This window comes from Ambystoma mexicanum, chromosome 6p (genome assembly GCF_040938575.1).
Source record: "Ambystoma mexicanum isolate Mex_15411 chromosome 6p, UKY_AmexF1_1, whole genome shotgun sequence".
Taxonomy (NCBI): domain Eukaryota; kingdom Metazoa; phylum Chordata; class Amphibia; order Caudata; family Ambystomatidae; genus Ambystoma; species Ambystoma mexicanum.
Genome location: NC_090935.1, coordinates 943806203 through 943833969, shown reverse-complemented (window position 1 = coordinate 943833969; position 27767 = coordinate 943806203). Strand labels below are relative to the sequence as shown.

The window sequence follows — 27767 nt, the reverse complement described above, 5'->3', positions numbered from 1 at the left end:
GGGTGGTGGGGGGGTGGGGAGAGTGTTGAGGAAGAGATGGGAGGCGGGTGGGAGAGGGAGCAGGAAGTTTGGTGTGTTTTTGGTTAAAGGGGTTTTAGAATGGGATGCAAGCCTATATGAATTGGACTGGAACTCACTGGGGTGGGGGGAGGGAATGGGATCATACCAGGCCATGGGGGGACCTTAAAATACTCACATGGAATGTGCGGTGGCTTAATAGTTATTTAAAAAGGAACAAGGTTATGCTGTATCTGTGCAGGCAGAAAATAGATATTGCATTGCTGCAGGAAACCCACCTCACACGGGAGAGGATGGACATGATTGCGGGAAAGTGGAAGGGGGTGTTGGTGGGGTCATACTACTCGGCCTACGTAAGAGGAGTAATTATATGGGTGGCGCCACATGTCCCGTTTCAGCGGTTGCAAGTGGTGGCTGAGGCAGACAGGAGGATGGTTATGCTGAGGGGATTGGTAGAGAACAGGGAGATCAGTATTGTTAACACGTACGCCCCGAACCAGAACATAGCGGCGTACATTAGGACAGTGAGTGTGAACCTGAGCGTGTGCGTGTGGGAAGCGCGGTGATCTGGGGAGGGGACTTCAACTGCGTATTGAACCCGAGGGTGGATAGATCGGACGGGAAATTGGATAGACCGGCCCCTGCAGCCAGGGCGCTACAGACACTGCTTGATGACTTTGGGTTGGAAGATGCATGGAGAGTGTGGCACCCTGGGGAAAGGCAATATTCGCATTATTCGGCCCCACAGCAGTTATCAGCGAGGCTGGACTATGTCTTCGCATCACCTGAAATGATAGCGGAGATGGCACACAGAGTACAGGGCCAGGGTCCTCTCGGACCACTCGCCCCCGATTCTTGCATGGCAATACTGCCCTCCCGAGGGCGAGGATCCCGACATGGCGCCTACGAGCAGAGGCATTGAGAGACCCCTTCTTTAGAGAGGATTTGCGGGAGGAGATAGTAAACTATTTTGAAACCAGCACTGGGAGTGTGGACTCGGCGGGGACATTATGGGAGGCCTTTAAGTTGTCATGAGGGGGCGGCCATGGCGAAATCCAAGGGCCTAAAGGGTGAGGTTTCGGCTGAACTGAGGGAGACGGAAGCAAAATTGGAAGAGGCCTTAAAAGCCAGTGACGATACAGCGGAGAAACTAGATTTGATACTTAAGCTACAGCAAAAATGTGCGGAATACTGGGAGAGGTTGTGTAACCTTAATTATAAAAAGTACATAGAGAGACAGCATGCGGGAGGTGATAAACCGGGGAGACTTTTGGCGTGGGTATATAAGAGCGAGACCTCCAGAGCCACAATTAGAACTATAGAGAGGGAAGTTGGTAGCGTAGAGGACACCCAGGAGGGAGTTAATCAAGCGTTTGTGGATTATTATAAAGTGTTATACGGGGAAGATGGGGAAAGTAGCCGTGTAATGATAGAGGAAACGCTTGATGATATGGGGCTGCCCAAGATAAGCGAGGAAGAAAGAGAGGAATTGGACTCCCTGATTACCCTGGAAGAACTGGGGGAGGTGGTGAGGCAGTTGCCTACTAATAAGACCCCGGGGACAGATGGGCTCCCAAGCAAATTTTAAAAAGGTATATATAGAAGAGGTCCTCCCCCGCTGCTAGAAATGATAAACGAAGCATTCGAGATGGGCTGCTTACCGGAGTCACTGAGAGAGGCTGTCATAGTACCTCTCCCTAAACCAAATAAACTTGGGCGTAGCTGTGGTTCCTTTAGACCTGTGTCAATCCTGAACCAAGACGGCAAGATATTAACTGCAGTCTTGGCGAATAGACTGAAGAGTGTCATTAGCAAGTTAATACATCCGGATCAAACGGGCTATGTCCCCCATAGAAACATCACCAATAATCATAGGCAACTCCAGAGGATCATTGAGTTTGGCAGTGGAAGTGATGAGGAAATGGCAATCGTGTCTTTGGATGCGATCAAGGCCTTTGACTCCATCAAGTGGCCGTGGCTGCTGGCGGCCCTGAAACACTATGGGTTAGGGCCTGGCTATGTAAGGTGGGCGAAGATTTTGTATAGTGAACCGCTGGCTAGAGTTAAGACAGGATATGTGATATCAGAGAGGTGGCAGCTTAGCAGGGGTACTAGACAAGGATGCCAGTGGTCTGCTATGCTCTACATACTGGCCCTGGAACCTCTCACGATCTATCTGAGGCAACAATATGACACCATAGGCATCGAGGTTAACGGGGAGCGTCATTTGATCTCCCTATATGCGGACGACATGTTGCTCTATGTGCGGTTTCCAGAGGAGAACCTCCAGTACATCTTGGATGTGCTTGGGAGATACGCTGTGCTATCCGGCATAGCGGTGAACCCCCAGAAGTCTAGCCTGTTCCCGTTGGGGGGGGGTATATAGGGGTTCCAGTGGAGAGGTTACCGGTTTTACAGGTACCGTGGGCAGTTAGTACTTTTCGGTACCTTGGGATAGACATATATCACACCGTTGGGGAGAAACATAGGTGTAATACAGAGGTGGCAATCCAAAAAAATTGAGAAATGCATGCGGTTTTGGGCGAAGCTGCCTTTGGCAATGATGGGGCGGGGAGCGATGCTAAAGATGGTGGTCCTGCCGAGGCTCCTACATTACTTCGGGAATATACCGTACCTGATTCCTAGGTTTTTTTTTAACCAAATTGAATAGCATGTGTAGGGACTTTCTGTGGCATGGCACGCGAAACAGAGTGGCATTATGGAAGCTTCAGAACTTCCATGACAAAGGGAGAATAAAGCTGCCCAACTACGAGGCGTACTATGTGGCGAGCCAGTTGCAGTATGTTGCCACATGGCTATCTGATGAAGAGACCTCTGAACATAGGTTGTTTGGGCGTGATTGTGCACCTTTTTATCTGAAAGAAGTTATGTGGGCACCCAGAGCGGAAATGGTGGGGCGCCCTAAAATGATGCTACTAGGGTGGAAGGTGTGGCGCAGGGCATGCCAAATGATGGGGGACCCATCCCCATTGCTCACCGCAGATGCCATTGGTTGTATTGACAGGGGCGGACGCTCAGCTGCGACTGATACTCCGGACCCACTGGGAACCGGCTGGGGTGGCAACGATGGGGGATATTTGGCAGGAGGGCTCTAGTGTTACTTTTGAGGGGCTGCGGGAAGTAGCTGGGTTGCACGAAGGTCAGTACATTACGTATCACAGAATGGTACAGAGGATTAAGAGAACATGGCCTGAAACTGTGCTGGAGGAAGAATTGGACGCCACCATAGATGTGATATATGATATAGCTGAGGGGGGTCATGAGATTTCCAGACTGTATGAGATGTTGATGTCTAAAGTGGGAAAGGAGGTCACGCAGTTGAGAATGGACTGGGAAACGGAGGTTGGGGCCCAAATGGGAGATGGGATGTGGGAACGGGTGCAAGGGTATCATAAGAAGGTGTCTAGAAACGCGAGGCTGAAACACATACAGCTGTACATAACACACAGGGCTTACATGACACCTTGGAGGATATCGAGGTTCGAGAATGCAGGTCGGCAAGCATGCCCCAAGTGTGACGAAGAGAGCGCGGGCATGGTGCATATGTTCTGGTCATGCCCGATCATAGAGAGGTTCTGGAGGGGAGTAAAAGAGAAACTAGAAGGAAGAGGGGTCAAGAAAGTAGTGGATACGGTGTGGGCCTGTCTGCTGGAGGGGTTCCCCAGACCACAGAAACTCAGGCATGTAAGCAAACTAAGGGACCTGGCTTATGTGCTTGTAAAAAGAAGGATTGCCATGGGATGAAGTCATGCCATGTGCCGATGATAGAGGTGTGGTGGAAAGACTTACAAAAATGGGCCAAAGCCGAAACCATGACATGGCAAGAAGCGTGTAGCAATGGGGCGGCGTGGAGGAGGAGAAGGAGTCCCTGATGGCTTGGAAATCACTGATAGCCGGACTGTTTGGGTCATTAGACGACCCGACTGAGCCTGTGGAGGAGGAGACCGAACCACAGGGTGTGGAAACTGAAGGTTCAATGCAATAGACTCGCAAGGGGGGGTGGGGTAGTGGTTAGGAATTTAAAAAGTGTATTGAAACTGTTGGAACATGCACTGTTTTGCAAAAACACACCTAGCATTGCTGCTCCTTCATAAACTATGCATTTAAGGTCATCCGAAAGACAGCATTGATACTGTACCAATGTTTGAGGCCAGTGTGGAGGAGCAGCAAGGGAGGGATTGGTAAGGGGGTCTGCAAATGGAAATGTGTGGGTCAGCAGTTGGAAGTGGGTGGGACAGGCAACATCTAGGCACAACCTTTTGAAAACTGGGGTTATGATAGCTTTCCCCACACAAGACATCTCCCCCACTCTGAGCAGTACATAGGATGCAACAAAGGGATAAGCAATGTCGGAGGTCAGAAGGAGGCGGACCAAACGGTGGCATTCTTTCAATTCTTTGTATTCAAATATTAAGAAAAATGCCTGTCTGTCCCTATCACAAACATAAAACGAACTATGGGCCTTGTCATCCGTATGGCAGTCCAAAGTAATGATCTGTCCTCCATCAAAATCTATCCGATTCTAACCCTACCATTAATTTTGTTGTTGCATTTAATTGATTTACATTTTTTTTTACATAGTAGAAAAGAAACGGGATATTCCATCCCATCCATCTTATTTTTATGATTAAAATCTCAAAATCTCGAAGTGTCCTTAAACAATTTAGTCATAAATTTGACAACTGCGATCACATACGAGGTCTTTCCACCTTTCATCAAGAGAGTCCACCAATCTTCTGGATCCTATACCACATATTCAGACATTAAGTATTGCCAAAATCTCATTTGCTGGTAAGAGATTCAGTCTTGTGCTTGGAAATTGGTCCAGAAACATTAGATTCAGAAACTGCACTAAGTATTTTGGTGGTTAATTTAGTTTCTGCGGCTCCATTGCCAGATGTGCTACGGACTGATAACTAGCCTCAGATTCCAGGGTCTGGATCCAGAAAGCAACGTTGAGGGAACTCCCGATTTCATTCAGTTTGTCAGTGTTTTTCTGTGCCCAGTTATTCAACATCGAACTGTTCCCAGATGTTAGTGCCTTGTGAATTAGATCCAGGATCAGAAGTTAGGGAGAGCCTAGACATTTCCTGTAGAGGGCTAGGCTATTCCAGTCCACTGTGGCTTTTGGAGAGGGAAGGCCCAACTCCTGACGTATTACCTGCTTTGGGGTCGATAGTGGAAGACCAAGTACTTTTTTCTAAAACCGGCCCTCTAGCCGAGGCCATACCATACTCAGGATGTTAAACATTGCCTCAGCTTCATAGGTCAGAGAACGGAATCACTTTCGATTTGTAGTAATTCAGTATTTTTGCTTTTCTCTCTTAAGTGATTCACCATTGGAATTTCAGATTGGATGTCACTAAGCCACACTCCTAGATATTTGAATGATCGAACGTTTTCGATTTGCGCCCCGTCCAAATGCCATGTAAATCGATTTTTCCCTCTGTTCGAGTTCCCAAAACTTACGATCTTGGTCTTGTCTTTAATTATCTACAATCCATATGCTTAATATAAGAGTGAAGCGAGTCAAACTGGCGTTGGAGGCCGACTGGGGTTTCATCGTTCAAGACCAAGTCGTTTGCGTAAAGCAGGCGAGATAGCTTGCCCGCCCAACCCCCATTGTTGGTGGGAATGATCTAACCAAGGGCTCTGGTTTCTTCATGTCCGCCAGAAAGAAGTTAAACAAGGGCGGAGCCATGAGACAGCCCTGTTTAACTCCTTTTTTCATAGGGATTTCGTTCAAAAGGAAACCAGACTGATCTAAACAAACTCATTGATGTAGCAGAATGCAGGGGCTACTAGTGGAGCCATCAGTGGTTTCCGGGCAGTTCTCAGCATCTAATTCTTCCCAAAGTGTGTGCCGGTTTACTTGAGGGAATGCCTGGACCAGGTCCACGAAGGCCATAAAGATATTTGCTTTGCCTTCCCGCACACAAACCTTCAAAATGTTGAGTAGTAGGATGTTTACTGTGGTGCCATTAGCCTTGACAAATCTGGTTGGGAAAGGATTGTTACAGCCTGTGGACGTACACCATTTGTGGAACTGTCCAGGATTAAGGAGCCAAAAGTTTTCCCTATAACGTCCAGGAGTGTGATAGGTTGATAGTTCTTAGGATTTTCTCTGTCCCTGTCACTGTTTCAATGGTGAGGATAAGAGTAAGACGCTAAAACAGAGGTACGTTTTCAACAAATAATTTGATCAACTTTAGTTTTTGCCTTCTTTTCTTTTAGGTTAAAGGATACGTGTTGCTGGAGTTTCCGCAGGAACCTACGAAAGAATCTTCTCTAACTTGGTATGTATTACAGTAAGTTTATATCTTCTGTTTTCCTTCTTTCTCTTTCTTTAATTCACAGTCTATTTCCCGTTAAAGTCTTCCTCCTTTATTGGAGTATTCTATTATACGATGCACATCCTTTCTGCACTCTTTCCTGTAACTCTTTTCCTCATTTCTCCCTGGATTGACAAGTTATTTGTGCAGCCTTCACAAGAAATTACTGTGTATTTAGTCCACATGAATGTTACTTGGTTCGCAGCTTCATATTAGCTCTGGGGTGAAAGTCTCTTTTACACTCGTTCTTTCTAACTCAGTCTCTCTTTATAATTATCCAATACTTCCATTTAGGTTGACAGTATATGGTGGGTAAAGGACGCCATTCACATACCTTTATAAGAGCAAATTCACCCTTAGAAGTCTTATTCAAGGTAGCACTTGTGACCCGCGTTATACTTTTGTTGGGCCGTATCTTCATTAGCGATTCCTCCCCTTGTGGGCGTCGGCCTCGTGTGATTGGTTTCCTCGGAATACACCTTTCCCTCATTGACAGGGCTTCTACTTCCCCTTCTGGTAGTTGTCTACGCCCTGATTGGTTCGTGGGGGCACAGCCGGTTCCCAGCTGACGGACTCTGTCTTCTCCAATGCCGGAAGTCGGACACACACCCTCAGAGCCGTCGCGCAATCGGCCGCTCTTGCTACGGACGTTTTAGACTCCTCTTTGAACATCAGACACCAATAAACAAACAGTTCCTCTCTATGCTTTAACAGCTCCTTAAGCGCAATGGTGTAACTTTTTCTGCAACACAATATATATTTATCTTCTTTCTCGTATATCTTTAATACGCCCACTCGTAACGGACGTTTTCACTCTCGTCTCCCTCTGTCTCCTAGCAACAGAACAGAAACACAGATCAGATTAGAAAAAAGGTCCCTACATCTCTAGACCTGTGTCTTATTGGGAGAATATGCTGTCAATCAATCCTCCAATTACTGCCTTAACAGTCTCAACCTTTCCCACTGCTGTACAGCCTGGTATTGTTAGAGTCCGCTTTCAGAATAGAACTGTCACAGTCCTCTTTTTAAAAATAGGGACCACCATCGCCTTTCTCCAAGAGCTTGGTATTTGTTTCGTTTTTACAATCTGGACGAATAGTTAATGTGTACATTTGGCCCATTCCTTTGGGTGTTCTTTTAACATGGCATTTGATAATCTGTCCGGCCCAAGGGCTCATGAGCGGTTTAGTTTTTGAATACGCTCTTCAATGTCTTGAATTTTGTATGGAAAGGCCCAGGGTCCCGTCACTCTGGTGTAATCCTGGATTAATTCAGGGCGCTCTTTTGCAGCATATAGTTTCTCAAAGTGGTGGATCCAATGCTGTTCGTTTATAGGGTTCACCAGGGCCATACTAGAATTACATCGGTCGGTTTTATCAGTGCCCAGAAGTCGCTGGTTTTCAGACCACATATCGCTCTGAGCATTGCAACGGAATCCATCTGATACATGGTTAGTCTATGCAAGCGCAGCCATTGCTTGTAATTCCTTTTCTCTGTTAGTGCGATAGCCTCATCATTCAGATGTTTGGATTTTTTACCGCTCGTGTGACCTTCCTCAAGAGTTTCCTTCTTTCCAAAAGTTCTGCGTTAAATACATGTAGATTGTTCTGAGGCTGTGGGAAGCTCTTTCGAGGTTTTGCACGATGTTGCTCTAGAAGGGGTATGTACTCCACTTCTGACCCCTCCTGTACAAAGTCCTTTGTGAGTTTTCTGATGTTATGCTTTTCCAGTTTTAATCTGTTTCCTCCACTACATACAGAAACAGCCACTGGCATAATCATTCTCTCACCTGATGTTGTGGCCGCCCATTCCATGTATAGGAGATGATGGTCGTTGTTTAACGTCTTTACTATTTTTAACGTTGTAACAAAAGGAAGGAAACTTCTCGAGACAAAGATATAATCTATTATCGTCGCTCTCCCATGTTGCCTTAGGTGGCATGTACATGTGCAAATCCTTAGATGCCATTTGTATTTCTTTATTTGTAGAGTGCGCCGGGCCAAGAGGCCCAATGAAACCCACGTGGTGCCTCTTGATGACCGTGTTGTGTTCGGCCCCTCGACTGATGATCGGCTCTTATGCAGGTTGTATTTAAGTCACCACATACAATCACATACGGGGTCTACTGATTAATATATGCATCGTCGATGATCAAGTCTGATACCATGTCGGTAAATGTCTCATCTGCGACTACTCTTGGATTCCAATATATTTTGATTATTATCCATTTAGATAGCTTTTTTGCATCGTATGGCTTGTCCGGGACCCGCCACCCTATGAGAAGATCCTGGGAGAACGCATTTAATGAAATGGTTTAGAAGAAGTTCAGTGCGCTTCCTGATTTGGCTGCAAACAGTAAGCCTGGGGTTGGGCATCCTTTTTTGCCAGGCTCAAGGATATCTCCTATCAGTCAAGGATAGGTTTTTCACAGAACCACATTTCTTGTAGGCACACCAGATCGTAGTTACCCAGATTTATGTCGCTGGTTTTCATAAGATGAGAAAATCCTCTAGTGTTCCACGATACCAGTTTTAGTCGTGTCGTCTTTGACTTTTCCCTAGAATTCTGGGGGTCCTTTTAGAAGGGATACTGGAGCGTCTTGGATGGGTACTGATGTTCATGTGATGAAAGCGCTCTAGGAAACCAAGACCAATCCGAAATGTTCCCTTTCGTGGTCGAGACCTTTTGGACTTGGCGCAGGCAATGGTCCGTTTTGAAGGTGATACTCAACTTTGTTTCTGGGACATCTGGGACACGCCCCGTCTGTAGCGGGTCCAAGAACTTTAATCCAGGTCTACGGTTCCGTTTTCCTTGGGTGGATTTACTGACTTCCCCTACAGTTTGTCCTTGTACTGTCTTAACAGAGATGCTTTCATGGTGATGAAGAAGCTGTCTCTAGATGCTTGACTTGCGCGAGATCGAGTCTGTTCGGTTTTCGTCACCAAATTCAATAATCTTCAAGTCATTTGATGACAGTTGCCTTAGGTTTGGAATACAGTACAACAATTCCATCACTGTTCTTCTATTAAGGATCAGATGGTCATCCTTATCGAGTATACTCTCCAACTTCAGGGAGCGATCACTCGGGTTTTGTGTTCTCTTAACGGATATCCTGGAACTGTGTTGTGAGGTGAAATTGCACTTTGCCAAACTTTGATCCTGTCAACTCTTGATCGAACTGTCTTTAATTCGTGTCAAGGGCTGCTTTCCAATGGACACCAATCGGATTTCCTCAGGAGCTTCGCCTGCCTTAAACATTTTTTGAAAAAGATGTGTAAACTGTCTTACGCTGATGATCTTCAGTGTTTTCCGCAAAACAGAGTAAGCCTGTAGGTTTCGCACATTGTTGACATCGAAGAACACCTTGAAAATCCTGGATTTGTGTTTTTTAATACTTTCTTTTTCTCTGAAAGAGTGTAAAAATGTGAGGACTGGCTGTCACTTGGGGGCAATTGTGTAGAGAAATCTGCCAGTTCTTTTAAAGCAGTGGGCCCCATTCTCTGGTCTTCGGCTCAATATCTTGTTCATCCATTGAATATGTCGATAGGTCCATCAGGACTTGGAGTGTCATACTGATGTCCTTGTTTTTGAGCGAAGAGTCATCTAGCTCCACATCTTCTGTAACAGCCAGCAATGGATGCAGGGCAGAGAGGTTGAGAAGCTCCTGGTACTTGCTTCCTAGGTGCTGGCTTCGGGGGGCCATTGCAGCTGTGTTGTAATTGGGCGTTGTTCGTCTTGGGCCTTATGACGTCTATAGAGGTTTTTTGCTGGTTCACCATCTGGTTTCTCCCCACAGTACTGTTGTGTTTCCTATGAGAGAAGATAGCAAATGCAGGCTGTGCTGCTTCCTCCGGGTCTGAGACCACATTCTGTATTTCGCCAGCTTCGTGTTAGGTTATAATCACTTGTAAAGTACACGGACGCCCAAGGGCATCATGGCGCTGGAGAGGCAAGTAACTAAGTAGCCAGCCACAAAGGCAAAGGCCAATCAACCAGAAAGATCAGAATATATGTGTTTTTAGAGCTTTCATAAAGACCCAATGATTTGGTATTTTTTTTCATTACTAGCGGGAGATCCTTCCACAACTGGTCCTCATCAATGGAGAACGCTCATCCCCCAACACGGGAGCGACGGAAGGAAGACACACATAGCAAGCTGGCTGATTCTGAGCGCAGAGAGCGCTTAGGAAGGTAGCGCACCAACTTAGTACGGAGATACTTAGCTCCCTGGTCGTGCAGAGCCCGATGGAGAATACACAACGCCTTGAAACGTATATGCTGAATCACTGGGAGCCAATGAAGGGAGTGCGGGACTGGGGGAAATATGGGCCCCTTACTGTGTCCCAATAGCCACCTGTGCCGCCAGATTTTGAAGATATTGAAGTCGGTAAAACAAACCCTTGGGCTGAGCCAGATAAAGAGAGATGCAGTAATCCAGCCGACACAATACCATAGCAGCCACCACCGGCGGACATAATGCTACTGGTATCAAGCGAAGCACCTTTTTCAGAATTTTCAAATGGAAATGCCCAGTCTGGCAAACCGACGATACTTGGACATCCATGGACAGAGAGGCTGACATGATATCCCCCCAAGTTCTTAACCTTAGCCGAGGGCACCGGGCGAGAACCCAAAGAAGAAGGCCAAAACGAAGCAATCAAAAGTGAAGGATCGGGAAGGAGGGTGGGGGGGCGGGGAGGGAGACCCACCACCAACACCTCTGTCTTGTCCCCATTCAATTTCAACCAGTTATGGCCCATCCGCTCCCCCAAGGCCGTCGGGCACTTATGAAGGCACGACAACATCTCAGCCCGGTAGATATCTAAACGGATCAGGATCTGGGTGTCGTCGGCATAGGAAAAGCACCTGACGCCGAAGGAGCGGATGAGACGTAATAACAAAGATGTAAATGTTGAAGAGAATGAGGGACAAGGCGGACCCCTATGGAACACTGCAACTGAGGTGACAAGAATTAGATCCCAATCGCTTTCTCTCCCTCCTTTCACATCCATCGGCCGGGAAAGAAGAAAACCAGGCCAATGCTTGACCCGATATGCCAATCTGGGCCAGGCGGGTGAGCAGGGTAGGATGGTCCATAGTGTCTAAGACCGTTGACAGGTCTAATAAAATCTGGGTGCCGACACCCCGTGTCCACCAGCCTAGCCATGTCGTGTTCCAATACTACACAGAAGCTTTGCTTCGTTTTAAGTGAATCGGAAAGAATCCCCTTCACCGGTGAGTTTCGTTTGTTGTGAACTGTTTTCTGTCTGCATTTCTTGTACGCGCATTAATAGCTGCTTTACATTTTTAAGATGTCTGATGCTACTACTTTCAGGATAAGGATCGTCGTTATGTTGCTGTTCTCAAGTCGTTTGCCGTAATGTATCCTTCCTTAAAGATTCATTTCGTATGCATCATTGCCATTAATGTGGTGTGATCCTTTAACGTTTCGTTTACGGATTCGTAAAGCTTTATAAAAGGGTGCCAAAGCTATGTTTAGTCTTGTCATAATTGACAGTAAATCAGGTTTGTTTTTCCTGTTGAAAAATATATTTGCTCTGAATGGCTTACATTTGAAAAGTCCATACTCGAGGTTAACAGAGTGGACCGGTTTTCACAAGCCCGATTTGGTCCTGGTCCGGACTATCACAGGTGTTCCCAGCAGCTTGAAGTCTATACAAAGTTGGAACTATATCCTCCCGAGTCCCTAGCGTATTTGTCATTCTCTCAGAAAAAAAAACATGTGGTTCCCACCCCTATTTTGACTTTGGCTTTCGCGGTCCTGGACTTGCTCAGTGACTAGTTGATCTTGTAAGGAATCAGCGGTATGGGTTCTCACTGATTGTACAAGGGTCCGGGATCAATCTGGGTCTTTTGTTGCACTCTTGGGTTTGTCATTTCCCTCTAACTACTTCTTGATGGAATGAGGTGGTGGGTATTCGTTTATCCGCAGATCCATCCAGTTGTCTTAAAGTTGCTCTAGAATGTCACAGCTTGTCATGATTCCAAATCTTACGAGAGGCAAGTCTCACAATTCCTTGCCCCGATTCCTTTGATCTATGAATCTGGGCATCCTCAGTGACTGTTTGGCTGGGGTTGTCGATAAACTCTAGCATTTCATCATCTTGTGACCAAATCGTTCGTTGTGGATTGCGTTTTTGGCCGAAAAAAGGACAACACAGTAGTTTGTACCCTTCAAAGTAGTTTTGTGATAAACCCTTGGGGGGTAAATTAGCCACTTCAGTCACTTCGCCGGAGACAGAGTTAGCGTGTTTGGGAAGGGAGTAAGCAGGGGTTTGTTTAACAAGCTTCAGGGTAGGTTGCCTTTGCTCAAGACTACTGCCTACAGGCACTGTACTCTTGCTCAGGTGTGCCATTTTGTCCCCGTGAAGTCGATTAGACAATATTTGCCTTCTTAGCTCTGATGATGTCCTGCGGGGGCCTGAAGGCAAGGACACTTCCACCAACTCACTCTCCTTTGGTGGAAGGAAGGCCTGACTCAGACTTTCTGTGTCCTGTTCTTGTACTCTCAGTCAAGGCCGCAGTAACCACCTGGACATTGGAGGGGGATAAGACGGCGCTGGGTGCAGAAGCTTCCCTATGCACCTCAAGCATCTGTGCCCTTATCTATACCAAAGTTAAAGGTGTTTGCTGCATTGACGAACATTCCATCACACCCTCAAGGGCCTCCTGGCCAAGAGATAAGTCTAGGTCCTGTGTTTCTGGCAGCCTCACATTGACCGCAGATGTTTACCCTACCCCATAACCTAAGCTCCCCAAGATGAGTGGGCTTTGTGTATCTCTAATTGGGGGCCTGTTATGATGTCCTTTCCTGGGCTTCGGGGTGGAAAGTGTGTTGTTTCCCACTTCTGCCCACCCAACAGTAGCCATACTTTGTCTTTATTGATGGCATTAGTTCCGAAGACAAACAGGGAAATTGGTGGTCATGTGATCTGAGATGCAACAGGTATCGACTAAAAGCCTCCAGCTCAGACTCCCTTCCCCATTCCGACACAGTTAGACCTGCCTCGGTAGCAAAAGATGTCACTAGAAGGTTGTGTCAATCTCAAGGCAGCTGGAAGGAGTTTATGTTGCAAGGTAGACAGGGGTAATGACGGTGGCTTGAGGGAGGGAAGCAACAAAACGTTTAAAATAGCAGTTTTGTTAAGTTTCTTACCCGATCGTGCCGATATCAGAGTTGGAAGCTTTTGCAGTGAGCAGCTCGGTGAAATCATACTCCTTGCTTTTGGTTGGTGAATTGAAGTGTTGCCGTCTTTTCATACCTTCGAGCTTCTAAGAGTCTGCCCCTCCTCCATGACTTCGGCTTGTCTGCAGTACAAACGACTCTCGCTGTAGGCCTCCTCGTTGAATATGGAAATCCTCTGCTGCTCCGAGCTCCAGTCACCTGACACCAGACACTAACACACACTTTTTATTTTTTTTATTTGTAACAATTAGTTTTATTACAAAACTTTAATTACATAGAAGATTCTGTCAACACTTAAAATGAATTAAATGAAGGAAAATAGTTAGAGATTGATCATGATTTAGGATCTTTTCCATATAATCAATAACTGCACAAATTAGTGGAGGCCTGTTTCCAGAAAGTAAATTGAACCACCAGTCCTCAATGTTTATCCCGGGAGAAAAAAAATCTACCAAGAAAGGGTCAGATGCAAGTTCTGTTATTAGGTGTTTTAACGATTCTGTTGATTTCACACAGAATCTAAAGATTATCCATTGAATCTTTGTGATGTTTCATCCACATCATTTCTTTTGTGTTGTAAGCATAAAGACGGATTCTTAAAAACTTGTTTCGATGGTACCTGGAGGGGAATCTTTCCAGATATTTTGGTAGTTTGTCCAAAGCGTTGCAAGTTACACCTGTGAAAAGAGAGGTTGGTAGAGAGTCACGGATCTCGTTATTCTTTATCCAGTTCCACTTTCTGAGCTTCTTTTGGGCTACTTGCGGTATATCCATTACCAAATCCATGGTATATCGGCCACTTCAATGATCTTCATGATTTTATTGACCCACGTCAGCAGAATCCCAGAATGCGGATGTTCATCTGTTGATTTAAATATTTCGTAAGGAGGTGCAACCTTTTGTAGGCACATTTTTCTTAGCATAGCAATTGATTTCCATTGTATGATTCCCTACAGAGGCTCTAGGCCTAATTCATGTCCAGTTGCCACGATAGCAGTGCCTGGAGGTAAGTTCAGGACCTTTCTCCAGAAAAAGGCCCTCAAGTGATGACCAGCTTTTTTGGTCTATATTCAGACCAGCCTCCACTCCATGGGTTAGCGCTGGGATAACTCTGCATTTAAAATGATCTTATTGGGGAGAGTGTAAATTTGCCATATTCAGCGTGCAGCCTTTGACCTTGCATGGTAAACATTGCCATGCAATGTTTTAGGTCTAATGTCCAATCCCATTCCGATTGATTTGTTGATCAGAACTCCCAAATATCGAACAACTGAGACTGATTCTATTGGTTCACCAGCAACGGTCCATTTGAAAGAATTACTAGTGCAGTGTTGTGATCCGAAAGCTATAATTTTTGATTTGCTGGCATTGATGGCAAGATCATTGGCAGTTAGATAGAATACTAGTTTCGTCAGGAGCCTTTGTAGACCTATTTCAGTTTGGTCAAACAGCACAATGTCGTCAGCATAGAGAGCCCAACTAATTTGTTGGCCATTCACTTCGGGTGGAAAACAACGCACATTGTTCAAGTTTTCGGAGATATCAGAAATGTATAATTTGAACAGAAGCGCTGCCAAAGGGCAGCCTTGTTTTACACCACTTGTTGTTCGCACTTTGTTAGTTAGATGTCCACTCTTATCGATTCGAACTCTAATAGAAGTTTCCTTGTGTAAAGCGATTAGCGGGTGGAGTAGGGATGACGGGCAAGCCCATGTTGATAATTTGTTCCAGAGTTTAGAGCGATTAATAGTATCAAAGGCTTGTTTCATATCAATGAAAGCCATGAACAGTTTTTTTCGGGACTTCAATGCTTCAGGTTTCAGAAGATTGACAATTAATAGATTTATTTCTGTGCCAACTTCTTTGGTGCCGGCTGTCAAACAGGCCGATGTTAGTGGCCCAAGCAGTGATCTTTAGTTGAAGGCATATGGCGAAGATCTTACCTATTATGTCCATTAAAGCAATAGGCCGATAATTCGCTGGATCTTCCCTGTTGCCTTTTTTAAATATTGGAATAATGACTGCGGTCTTCCAGGAAACTGGAATTTCCTTAGATTTAGCTATGAGGGGAAAATAACTCCACAATGAATTCTGCCCATGCTTCTTTTTTTTCTTTTAGCATCAGATTGGTCAATCTATCAGGTCCTGCAGCACAGGAATTTTTCAGTTGTTGAATCATTTTTACAATGTTTTCGTAGGATTCACAAACATTCCAATGTTCCGTGTCAGTCTGAGACAAGGAATCATGACAATCGTGACCTCTATTGAAAACACTTTTAAAGTGGATGACATAGAGATCCCATTTGTCGTTAACACACTCTACCACTAATTAAATAGCAAAAGGAAAGGAAAAGGGTTCAGGAGAATGACTCCCTTCGCCTGGGCAGGCTTCTTCCAGCCTTAATAATAGTCTATTTTCTAATAGATCTTGGTAACCATGTGAATCAAATCATTTAATTCTTCTAGAGGATTTTTTTGTGCTTTCTCCTTAATGCTTTCAACATAGTTCCTTGGTCTCACACAATAGGGTTTCGACTCTCCGCTTCTTGAAGTGTCTCTAGATGGATTTCTATCTTTGGATTATACTTCAACCACTCTGTGGACTTAATGAACTGTCCTTCACCCTCTTTAAAGTATTCACAACCCCTGGGACGAGTATGAGTCCCCTTATATTCTTCACTTTCTTTAAGGTATTCACAGCTACTGGGACAAGTATGATTAGGCCCTGGAGGCTCTTCCTGCCGTATTCCCCTCCCAGGACTCCCGCCTCTCCAGTTACCTCGATTCTGATGGATTGGCGTCACTGGTTCTTCCGGTACAGTCGGGCTGCCACTTGTCCCTACTGCGCGTCTAGTGGGCCTGCTCTCTCCTGGCACCAGTGTGCAGCTCCACAGAGCCTTTCCAGTTGTGGTCTTTGCGTTGTTTAAGGACCAGCAGGTAACCTCTTCAGGATCACGCCACGGCCTCAATGTTCGTTCTTGTGAATACACGGTTTGGCTCTCTGACCTCTCCATGCTTCTTCCGCTTCGTGGTTGACAGCGCCCTCTCGGCGGAGAATCTCCTGTGGCCTCTCGCCAACCTTGAACCTCCCGGGCTCCACCAACAACATACGTTGGTCCTTCTGTTTTTAGGATCCCCAGGGTACAGTGAGTCTCTCTCTCTCTCTCTCCCTTCCTTTCCTTTTCCCTTTCCCTCCCCCCGCTTAGTCCCAGTAGGTCTATATGGTACAACATTACCGTAATAAGCAGAGGCTTCTGGGATTGCTGTTATGTTCGACTTCCCCCTGAGAGGGTGCTAGAGCGATCTCTAAAGGAAATGGAGTCCTTGTCCACAGGAGGGGAGTCTCGTCCTGTGAGGTCCCGCTTTCTGTCACCCCCAGGGGGAATATTGCGTAGTGGGCTCACCTCCATAGCCTCACTGGGAAGGGCTTGCCACTGGAGAGAAGTGACAAGATACTGTGAATCATCACAGCAGTAAACTGAGATGCCTCTTCCTCAAAGGCGAGTGTCAACACAGGTCTGGGACCTAGGTTGAGCTCAAGTAGCAGCTCTGTTAGTTACTGCCTCCATCACTAGAAAATGTTTGAAGGAACAGAGATTAGTGGATGCAGGCCTATGGGACCAAAGTCTAACATCACTGCATTTATTCTAATAAAACACAGATTTGCCTGGAATTCTAGTATAGAGTTTAAGACTTCAGCAGCCGTGAACAGTAGAGCTTCTTCCAATGACCACTATTCCAAAGAACTGGGTCTCACCCACTGGGTCACCTTTCTTGTTGAGGTGTTAGAAATCAGTCTAGGAAGTTGCAAAGCAAAGAGGTGCATGAGAATGTCCTGGATCGGTTGTAACTGCTAAAGGGGAGGCCTGTGCAGTAAAAAAAAACTAAGGAACATGTGATCAGTCAGTGCAAGCTCAGTGTGGATCTCTGAGGAGGGCTGTTTGAAATGAGGCTTAATAAACAGCTGCATTGTTGAGTGGTATCAGATGTGGCTGAGACAATCTAAGAATGCTACGAGTAGCTATAAGATACTGATGCTTAGGAACAGCTGAGGGGGTACCACAGAATTGTGTTAAAATAGCACGGCATGCCATATACGGAGTGGCAGCATGAAAGAGATGAGCAAGACAAGAATCACCAATAACCAAGGTTGGCAACTTTTTTGGGCCAGGGGATACAAAAGAGTACAAGAGTGGGAATTTGACAGCAGTAATTCACTGCAGGCTTTGTGGTTGAAGTGGATGGTCTGATCGGTGGAAGGTTTCCAGAAATGTTTGATATCCAGGCCTACAGGAGGAAGGAGGGTCGATTTGCAGCCAGTGGAACAAATTCCTGTGGCTTTGGATTTACATGCTGGTACCAAAGGCTCTGCTGACTGGGCACGCTTACTGCTCCCTGTGCCCCCCCCCACTCGTTCGTCCGTCTGTACACTTGCAGGACCTGAATTCACTAGGACTAGTAAGTGCTGTCTTGTCCCCCCCTTTGTCTCCCCTCCCTAGTTTGGTTGCGCCTGTAACACTTCATGCACTTGCACTAGGAGAAATGCTGTCAGGCCTAGTACGCTAGTTACTTTTTTGTTAGATCATTCGGAAACTTCAAGGCCTAAGAATGATTACTGTATTCACTTGCTCCCTTCCCACCTTGAAGCACTTCACTTGTGTATAAGCGCTGTCAAAATAAACAATTATAATTACTCGACGTATGCATGGAGTACTTGAGAGCAAATCCTTCACGGATGTGATCAATGTGGCCATCAGTGAACCTTGGGCTGCTGATGTGAGGGGCTGTGTCAATGATGTTGGTTAGTGGAGTGACTCAAAAAAACGAAAAGACTAAGTTTTCCCAGTAGGTGCAGAACAGGTTAAATATTGTGTGCAACCATAGATTGTGTGCGTTTTAGGAGTTTCCTGAGGATTCCTTGCCAGGTTCCACCATTCCTCTCGCTGTTGCGGCCACTAAAACTAAGACGCTGCTGTAAAAAGAAACCACAAAAAAGCAGCACTGCTGGACTTTTGACAAACTCTAGTCTTTGAAGGGGGGGGGGCAGTGTGTGTGTGTGTGTGTGTCCAGCTAGTAAACTGTAAGGCCGTCTACCAGTGGTGGACTGCAGCACTGTACTTCATTATGTCGTGGTGGATCAGAGGTGGACATTGTAATGTAACAGAGTAAAGGAGGCTCAAGTCAGAGCTATGCACTCCAGTGACCTGGTCTAATAAACTGAATATACCCTTAGCTGCAACACCCCACATTGGCTTGCCCGGGGCTCTTCATTTATTTCATCAGGTTTTCCCATGCCTTGTCTCCATCTCGGCCCTTCACCCATTCCCTTCTTGCCGTTACCCTCCCCCCACCACCTCCCCGGAAATAACGCACCGACTCGGGTTCTGGATATACAGGCCGCAGTTGCTTTATTAAGCAGGAGGTAGCTTACAGGTGCCCCGTTACTTGTTACATGGTACCACAACTGCAGGTTATTCTGCTCTGAGCTGCAGACCATCACACTTCCCCAAGGCAAGCAGCAGCCGATAAGCGGAGCCGACGCCGTTAACCTTCGACTTCATTACTTCCCCTTGACGGTGAACAGCATCCTTTGTGGGGGGCCACCGCTGTTGACTTTTTCCACTTTATTTCCCTTTCTCCACTCCAACTTGGCCGTGGACAGCCTCCGTTTGCACGTAGCCCCTACCATTGACTTTCCCTTTGATCACTTAATTTCCCCCATCGCTTTATTTCAGCCGATGCCACTTTGTTCCATTTCCCAGGTGCAGGGTCGTAACCTTTAATTTTCCATGGCTTTATTTCAGCCGTTTCCACTTTGCTACCTTTCAGAGGTGCAGGACCATTACCTATCATTTCATCCATGGCTTTATAATCAGCCGATTCCACTTTATTAAATTTTCAGGTGCAGGATCGTTACCTATTCTTTCCCTTGTCGTCTGCCCCCCCTTTGCTCCCTGTTGGCTAGGTGTACATGCTATACACCTTCCCTTCCCCACAACCCCAAACCCCTATCTTAATCTCTGCGCCCCGAGGTCCTGTACATCTCTCGCCTCCTCACCCCTCCCTTGCTACCTAATCTCAGTCTCTACCCTCCCCCCCAGTCTTCCATCCCTAGCACTCGCTCCCGGTTGCTTGTGTGACTTCCCCTTTGGCACTTTACCCAATTCAGTTTCCGTTTTCCTTCCTCCCCGTTGCACTTGACCCCTTCCCTTACCCCCATTGACTACTACTTGCCCCCCTGGGTGTTACTCCCCCCCACACTCCTCCCCCTTTTGCTCCCCCTTGGTACCCGACCCCTAGCCCTTTGCCCACTCCCCAAGTTGCTGGGCCCCTTTCCACAACTTTGGTCCCTCCCCCTGTTTCCGACTAACTGTGTTCCCCTGCGGCCTGTTCTCTCGTGCTTGCCCGCCCCTACTGCCAATTGCTGCTACCCCCGCCATGACTCTTTGGCAGCGCACAGCGCCCAAGAGTTCCCCCACATGCTTCTTCTCTAGGCCTCTTCGCCTGTATCGGTGCCCGTATCTTTCTGCCCCCGGTGCTCCCGCTAGACATTGGTCAGTGAGCGCCCCCCGGCCATAACAGCCGTTTTGCCCCTTCTTCTCTTGCCTTCCCAACTTCCTTCTCAATATCTGAGGAATGGGGCTGCACCACCCACCTTACCCTGCTTATAAGCTCACAATAGGGGATGGGCAGCCTCTATACCCCTCCTGTACGCCCCCTTCCGTACCTGCTCGTCCCATCTCCTCATCCCCCTCCCTGAGGCTGGCGTCTGCTAGTCTGGTGAGGGGCGACCCTTGCCCTGGCATTCTCTTGGCATTCCATGGGGGTGGGGTACTCGTGCCCCGGGGCCTACTGGTGGGCGAAGCAGCTATGGCTGTGTCCACTCCATTCCTCCCTTTGTTCGGGCGTCCCCTACTGAAAGAGCTCAGTCATGGGGTTTAAGTCTCTGCTTTAGGTCTCTCCTGCGACACCCTCATGCAGGAAGCAAGGTGGGACTGCAGCCTCTGCGTCTGGTGCTACATATTCCCCCCATCGTCACCATGCAAGAGATCCAAGCTCACAATGTGAACTCTAGCCAATGGCCACGCAAGAGAATCATGAACTCTTGACAGAGGCTGGTGGACTTGCAGTTAAATACAAAGTGTACGAAAGACTATTGCATTATATCATATTAGTGCGAAAACAGATCTCCCAGCAAAGCAAGACATATTGCATGCAACAAACAAGAGACGTGGGTGAGGGGCTATTCAACTAGAGGGCATGAGTGTTCAAGACTATAAAGCAAACGCGTAGCCCTGAACTCTAGAGTTTGTACTTTCCTTTGAGCGAGCCCTGTAACCGAAGATTAGAAGTAGAGATTAGCGTTGAACTTTGAATCCGGCTGGCTGTTTGTCTCCAAAAGGTAAAGGTCGTTGGCAGCAAACCAAACGAAAAATGAAAAATCCAGCTTCAGAACTTACCCACCACAGAGGCTCCCTTCTCTGCAAAGGCCAAAGCGTACGCTCGCCCCAGTCCTAGGTGGAAGCAAAAAGGTGAATTTAGTTTTGAAAACAACTTACACAAGCATGCATACTTTAAAATCAATTTGACATGCCATTATGCATAATATATCGCTGAACTAGCAGCGCATGCGTTATGAAAAAGCCTTGGGGTGTTTCATCTGCCTCGGGACACTTAACATCAGCCCAACAAAACAAATAAACGGCCTGCAAACCAGAGCGTAAGCACCTCCCAAAACGGGTTGATCAGAATTCATACCCAGTAGTGATTTGCAGGGTCAAGAAGGTCAGCACAGGATACACTAGGAGGGATTTGGTGATTAGGATCCCAGATAAGAAAACGTGGTTACCTAGAAACTGGATTTTCTTCAACATTTTCCCTCCTAGATGCACAGCTCAATGTGTTCCCCCTACAAACAAGGAGCAACTAGCAAAATCTAAGATGACCAGTCTGCTTTTTGCCACCTGACATTGTCCTGTCATGGGACAACAGCCCAATGTCTGAACTGGCGGAGCGTAAACTGTTGCCGTTTAGAGGAGGAAGAATCCCTGCAGGCTCTTTTGGTTAAACAGTGCGAGGAAGATCAGTCATTAAAAAACTTAACAAGATCCAACTGAAAAAAATTTTAAAAAATGAAAGAGCAAGCCCCACCCACCATGCAGTAATTTCAACTTTGAATTGGTTGGTGTCAACTGCACGAGTGCGAAAAATCCTATTCACACACCTTCTTTAGAGTTCCTGATCGCCAGATAAGTCACTTTGAAAAACAAGCATTGGCAATGCCAACAGTTTGTTTTTTGTGTAGGTATGGGCAAGGCACTTGCCAGGCCCTGCCGTAGTGGCATTAACTGTGCATTGATGGTAGCAGTTGCAAGCACCTGGGCATCGAATAGCAGTGCCTGGCAAATGCTGAATACTTTGCATGCAAGCCAAAACTGTTGGCTTTGCCAATTCTTGTTTTTAACTGAACTTCAGTGAAGGACATGTGCTTAAAAATCAAGTGCTGAAGGCAGACCTGGTTAAGACATTTTTGTTACACCAGTAGCTGGTTTTCAGCTCCAATTAAGTCATTAACTCGCATAAGACTGCTTTCAGAAAACAGTGGCAGGCACTTCGAGTGCAAAGTTTGATGGTAAAATCTGATCAAATGGAGCTCAAAGAGTACCCATGAGGAGATGTTTTGGGTGGGGAGGGGCATGAAGCGGGTGGAAATGTCCATAAGGATTAGCGTGTCTATGGGCAGTCAAAGGGTGGGCTAATAACTGAACACCTACAAGCTTTGTGAACCTCCTCATATACCATTCCTATCCATCTGTACTCTAATGCAAAGGTTTAGGCTTATAGTTGGCGTAAGCCCCACAAAATAGCCCAAACTAATAGTCAACGCCATATTCTGTCCCCAGTCTTCCCTCACGAAATCGCCACATCCAGCATTAGGATTCTGTCATTATAGGCCATAGATTGTCTTTTTATCTTTTATTCCTGAACTCCCCAACCATCCCGGAGGATAGTAAAATCTTAGATTTAACACTGCAAACTGCACAAGGCAGCATTCAACACTGTATAATCAGATTATTTCCCCGATGGCCAAATCTATTGCCATTAGATACTGCGTTGCTTCTCAATACTACTGCACAGCAGACGGATGAACTCTACCCTAGGAATTCCTATAGGTTGCTTCGGGTGAATTGCTGCAATTGCTTGCTTTTCCAATAACTGCTGATCCTAAGGAAAATATCAATAAAAAGATTTTAAGACAAAGGGAATTTCTAATAACGCCAAAAAGGTAGATTACAAAGGGGTGCAGAACTTTACTGAAAAACCTCACATCTTATTTAAATCACAATTGATTCTGCGCTCGAATCTGGGAGGGACTTCCAGCCCCATGAAAAATACTGGAATAAGTTGGTGTAGCCTGCAGTTTCTTGCCCTGGCCCACTGCCGGTGACGATTTGCCACTTGGTCAGGGAATGACCAATCACCACCTACCTCCCTACAGACCAGCTGCAAGTAGAGGCGTGCTAGCAACCTGCGCATTAGAAAAAATGATGCTAATGCCTCCCTGAAACAGGAGATGGGCTAACACTGGAGTTCTTACTTTACCGAAAACACTCTTACAACGGACAATACGATGGATTTTTAAAGGGACCCCAACTGGAACCCCTTATTATTAAAAACATCCGAGATTGGTAACCGATTTTCAACTGTAAACCACATAACATTGCTATTCACTTACTTTGCATATCCTGGCGTGATTTTGACCCTAGGAATCCGCTCTCTGCCAGTCTCCTTCCCCTGGGGGAGATCCTATGGGTGGGCTAACGGAATTGGCCCCTCCTGCCTTTCCAGGAATAGGGGCCAGAGGGTGGCCCTTCCCCTAGTCGGCCTCTGGCAGAATGCTACTTCCCCTTCCTGTCTCACACCACGGTAGTCCTCCTTATCAACGATTTAAGTACCTTACACTATATACATGCCTAAATGGATAAAGAACAACTATGACAGATATAGATCGATCTCTCTCTCTCGATCTCGCTCTCTCTCATTACAGGGGTGTTGCTGCCACACCGAGGGCCCTTCACAGTACCTTTCCCTAGTTTGTTGATCAATGTAATGGGGGTGGAGCCTGCCCCCATTTGCTAGTTCCCTGGCGTTGGCCCGCCCCAGGCACTGTTCCTTCCCATGCAGGACCCAAATTTACCATGTGAGGCACCGCATTCAAAACGGTGCAGCCTGCCAGGTAAAGTGTGGTTTGCTAGCTGCAGCAGCCCCATGGCGCCTGGTGCCCCGTTATCTTGTTGATGCTGCCTTCACTGCCACACCCTTGGCACATTGTTGGAACACCCTTTGTGGAGTTCAGAGGGTGTGGCCAACCTCCTCCATCTTCTGCGCCTGTGAGGTGCAAGCGGCAGGCCTGCCTATCCTTCCTTGTACATCGACGCAGTCACTGGAGCTCTTCACCCGGGCCACAACTAAGCAGCAGCCCAGGACTTCGGGACGTTTACTACACCACCGCCTGGCACGGAGCAGGGCAGACTTTACCACACTCACTCATTCATTCTCACAGGTCGTTCCTGGCATATTCGGCTCAGGAGAGCTGGTTTTTTGGGCCCTCCCCGTCTGGCCTTGGGGAAGGCTGGGCAGGGGCTTGGTTGCGCCGCCTGGTCCCAGGCCGCCCGGCACACACAGACCAGAGCGTTTTGTCCTGGGTTCACCCGGCCTGACCTTTGGGTCTGCAGGCCCCGTGAATGCCCGGGCTACACTGGGCATGCAGCCCGGCCCACGGTTGATGCTGGGCTGCACCAGACACACACAGCCTAAATAATGCAGTTCACTTAGGCCTGGGGGCCATTCGAGGCAAACCCACCCCAAGGAACCGTTAGCTGCAGCTTCCTGCTCCTTCTCCTGGCTCCTCCTGACCGTTGTTCTCACTGGTTCTTTTCCCTTAACATTCTCTCCCATGTCCTGTCCCTTCCTGGGGCAGGCGAGATTCTGTCATGGTCTTCTATTCCTTCTTTACTTTCCATCCAGCCCCATGGTGATCTTTGTGGTTTAGTCCCACACACAAAATAAATAAAATCCGGATTCGAACCTCTGTTGCTCTCTGTGGTCTTGCTTCCAAGACCAGCACGTTGCCCCAGGGCTATCTGTATTTTTTTCCCTCAGGGGACAAGCATGAAGCCTTCACTAGCCAGGAACCAGGAATTAAACCAGGAGCTACATTTGACTGTGACAAATGATTCTCTACGCATACCTAGCAAGATTCAGGCACCCCAATTAACAGTGAGGGTGGGTGGCAAATCAAGAGCTTGACTGATCCGGACTAACTAGGTGCCTACCGGGGAGTCAAGCAAAAAAAAACAAATAGTCTCTTGGATCATTTGGCTACTCTCACCAGGATGTGCCAAGAAAAGACTTTATTGGGCACAAAATCCCAATCCACAGGGCTGCAAGGGGCTCAGAGGTGATTTGTCGAAAGGGGTTCCCTAAGCAAGCGACCTCCAAGTGGCCCCAAGGAGGGGTACACAAGTTTATTCCCACCATGACAACTCTGCAAATGGTGCTGGGAGCATGAATCAGGTCCCTAAACCATAGTGTGCAGGTTCTGCGGAGTGAAGCAACGATCACTTGCAGCTCCTGGGCACTTTTCATGCTTTTGTATAGTGTTTTTCAATTAAACATTTCACCACTACAACCAAGGATGAAAACAGGTTCTCTTAAAAAGGCAAACCGCCAATTTACAATCACAAGGTTCAATATTGCGAGGGATATTAGAACAAACTATCCCACAACTAATCTCCTTCCTCCCACCTCTTCATACAGGTGCAAGGCGAAACAGCATGTCAAGATGCTCTCTGGAGAGGGACGTGAAGGCAGATCAATCCACTCGAAAAAGGTGGAGATATCAATCTCGCCCTATATAGCAGGAACACATTTTTATAAACATGCCCAAACATTTTCAATTTCTCATTCTATTTGTACACTTTGAAGCCGCTACTGTTGCTCTCAATAAACCCAATTGTTTTGTCTCCCCAATTCATATTATGTATGGTTTGCTCTGCAAATAATATATTATTCTTTACTTATCTGAACAGACGGCAACTATGTCCTCACCAATTGAAGCTGCCCAAAGGCTGTGTGCGACCGTGCAATTATATGACTCAGCTCCAACTCTTTCATTGTTGGAAAGAATTCTTCCTCTTGCTTGGCTATGATTTTCTGGAGTCTTTTTCGACGAGCAGCCCCTTCGCAAAGGGAAGAGCTGCCACCGATTTGTTATTCTGGAGACATTAAGTAATCTCAAATTCTAATTCAATTTAACAAACCTAATCCTGTAACAACCGTGACAATAGTTTCCAGGCCTAGGATTTAGGCTCTTATTTACGTTGCAATACACCAGGACAAACTCAGAAGAGGGTAATGCCCAATCACTCATCGACCACAATATATTAATTTGGGGAATATGTCCTGTGTAGATGAGAAAACGTGACCTTTATTTTACCCCCAGCCCCCTGCCGATTTTCTTCCTGCCATACATCCTTCAATACCAAATGTCAAAGCGTGGATTAAATCCCATCTCCATCTAGCTCCTTGTCCATGACCATATTAAAATCTCCCATCAAAATGATGGGGCTTTTGTAGCTGCTTTAAGGCTTGGCAGAACATTTCTAAAGTATTTGTTTGGGCTTTCATTGCGAGCATAAAAAGAGAGGAAAGTGTGATTTCCTGCCCCTTGACTGTCCCATTCACTATCGGAAACCTCCCCACTTTGTCCATGAACTGTCCTGATAACACAAATGGAAAATTGTTTGCCATATATGTGCCTTACAGTCTGAATTTTGCTTTCGTTGTAAAGAAAAAAAATACCTTAAATACCTGAACCCAAGGCGTTGGGAATCCAGATGTATAAGGCACGAGTAGAAATGCACTTTTCAAGCTACTAGCCAGGTGCAAAAAGTTACTTGCCCCTCCATTCTCCGTATACACACAGCACTCCATTTCATACTCCCCAGGAGTTTCTCGAATGCTTACCACTTAACCTCCATCCTCTCAGATTAAATAAAGAAGCCTAATACTTTTGCTGAGTGAATTGAAGCCCCACAACTTTAAATGATGCTACCTTAAATGTGCACAGCAGTAGGTTTTCAGTAGAACTCAGTCTGCCATTAGAGTAATGCTGGTTATAGACCCTCACACTGAAACAAATAAAAACAAAAAACCTCCCGCTTATCAAAAGCTCTCTTCCACTTTTTGCCCGCCATAACACGATATAACAATCCAGAGCTAAACTACCTGCAAACATGGTGCTCGGTTTATGGCGAATGTAGGTGTGTCAAGTGTCTACCTCACACCATATTTAATGGGCACAAATTGGTGTGTATAATACTCACTGTCCAACGTTCACCCCTCCCCCCCACCGCTCTCCCCCACCCACGTTCACAGCATAAACAGAACCATCAGGACAAATCTGTCCTGGTTCCACCCCTCCTCAGAAATGCAGCGCATTAACATAAAGCAATTCAACGTTCACATAAAGTATAGATTTCCCAAATGTCTCTCCATCCCCAAAACACGAGACCTAGAACCAGCCCTCGGGAGCCCAGCGGCTCTATACGGCCCGAGAGATGGCAACTAATTATTAGAGCCCACCGACAAATCATCCTTAAGTGGTGACAAATCCGCGGGTTCAACTGAGTGGTAAATAGCCACAATCATGGCTTTTCCCCTCCTTTGCAGTTGCATAAGTGGCTGTTCCCTTTTGTAGTGAAGGTAGGTGCCAGTCGGCTTATCAATGTTCAAATAAACAAAAAAACAAAAAAAAAAAAAACTCAGTGGCTATTTTGTTAGGAGGTTCTTCAACAGCACAGAAAATACGGTTACCAGACATTTGATCAAAAAAAATTGGTCGAATATATATAAATTAAAAAAAAAACATTAGACCATTTGGTTTTCGACGAAATTACGTCGACCAAATGTCCTGTCGACCAATTGTTTTCGATGAAATGTCCGGACACCGAAAATACAACAATCATTCTGAAAATAACTTCCATAATGAGATCATCGAATGACAATATTAAACAGACCTCCTCTTCTGCAGGTCTCAGGATCCCAGGATTCCCTTTTCTCTCTGGATCACAGTAACACTCTGCTTCCATTGGTCTCCTTTCCTGTAGTACGATATGTCGTTTGTT

General features: G+C 46.4%; 1 protein-coding gene across 1 annotated transcript in view; it reads right to left on the bottom strand.

Annotated features, from left to right (window-relative positions):
* HSD17B4 (hydroxysteroid 17-beta dehydrogenase 4) overlaps positions 1-27767 on the bottom strand; it is a 1724715-nt gene that overhangs the window by 1674431 nt on the left and 22517 nt on the right. The window contains exon 2 of the mRNA XM_069625564.1: positions 21039-21092. Within this exon, the coding sequence (XP_069481665.1) occupies positions 21039-21092 (54 nt within the window). The remainder of the gene's footprint in view (positions 1-21038; positions 21093-27767) is intronic.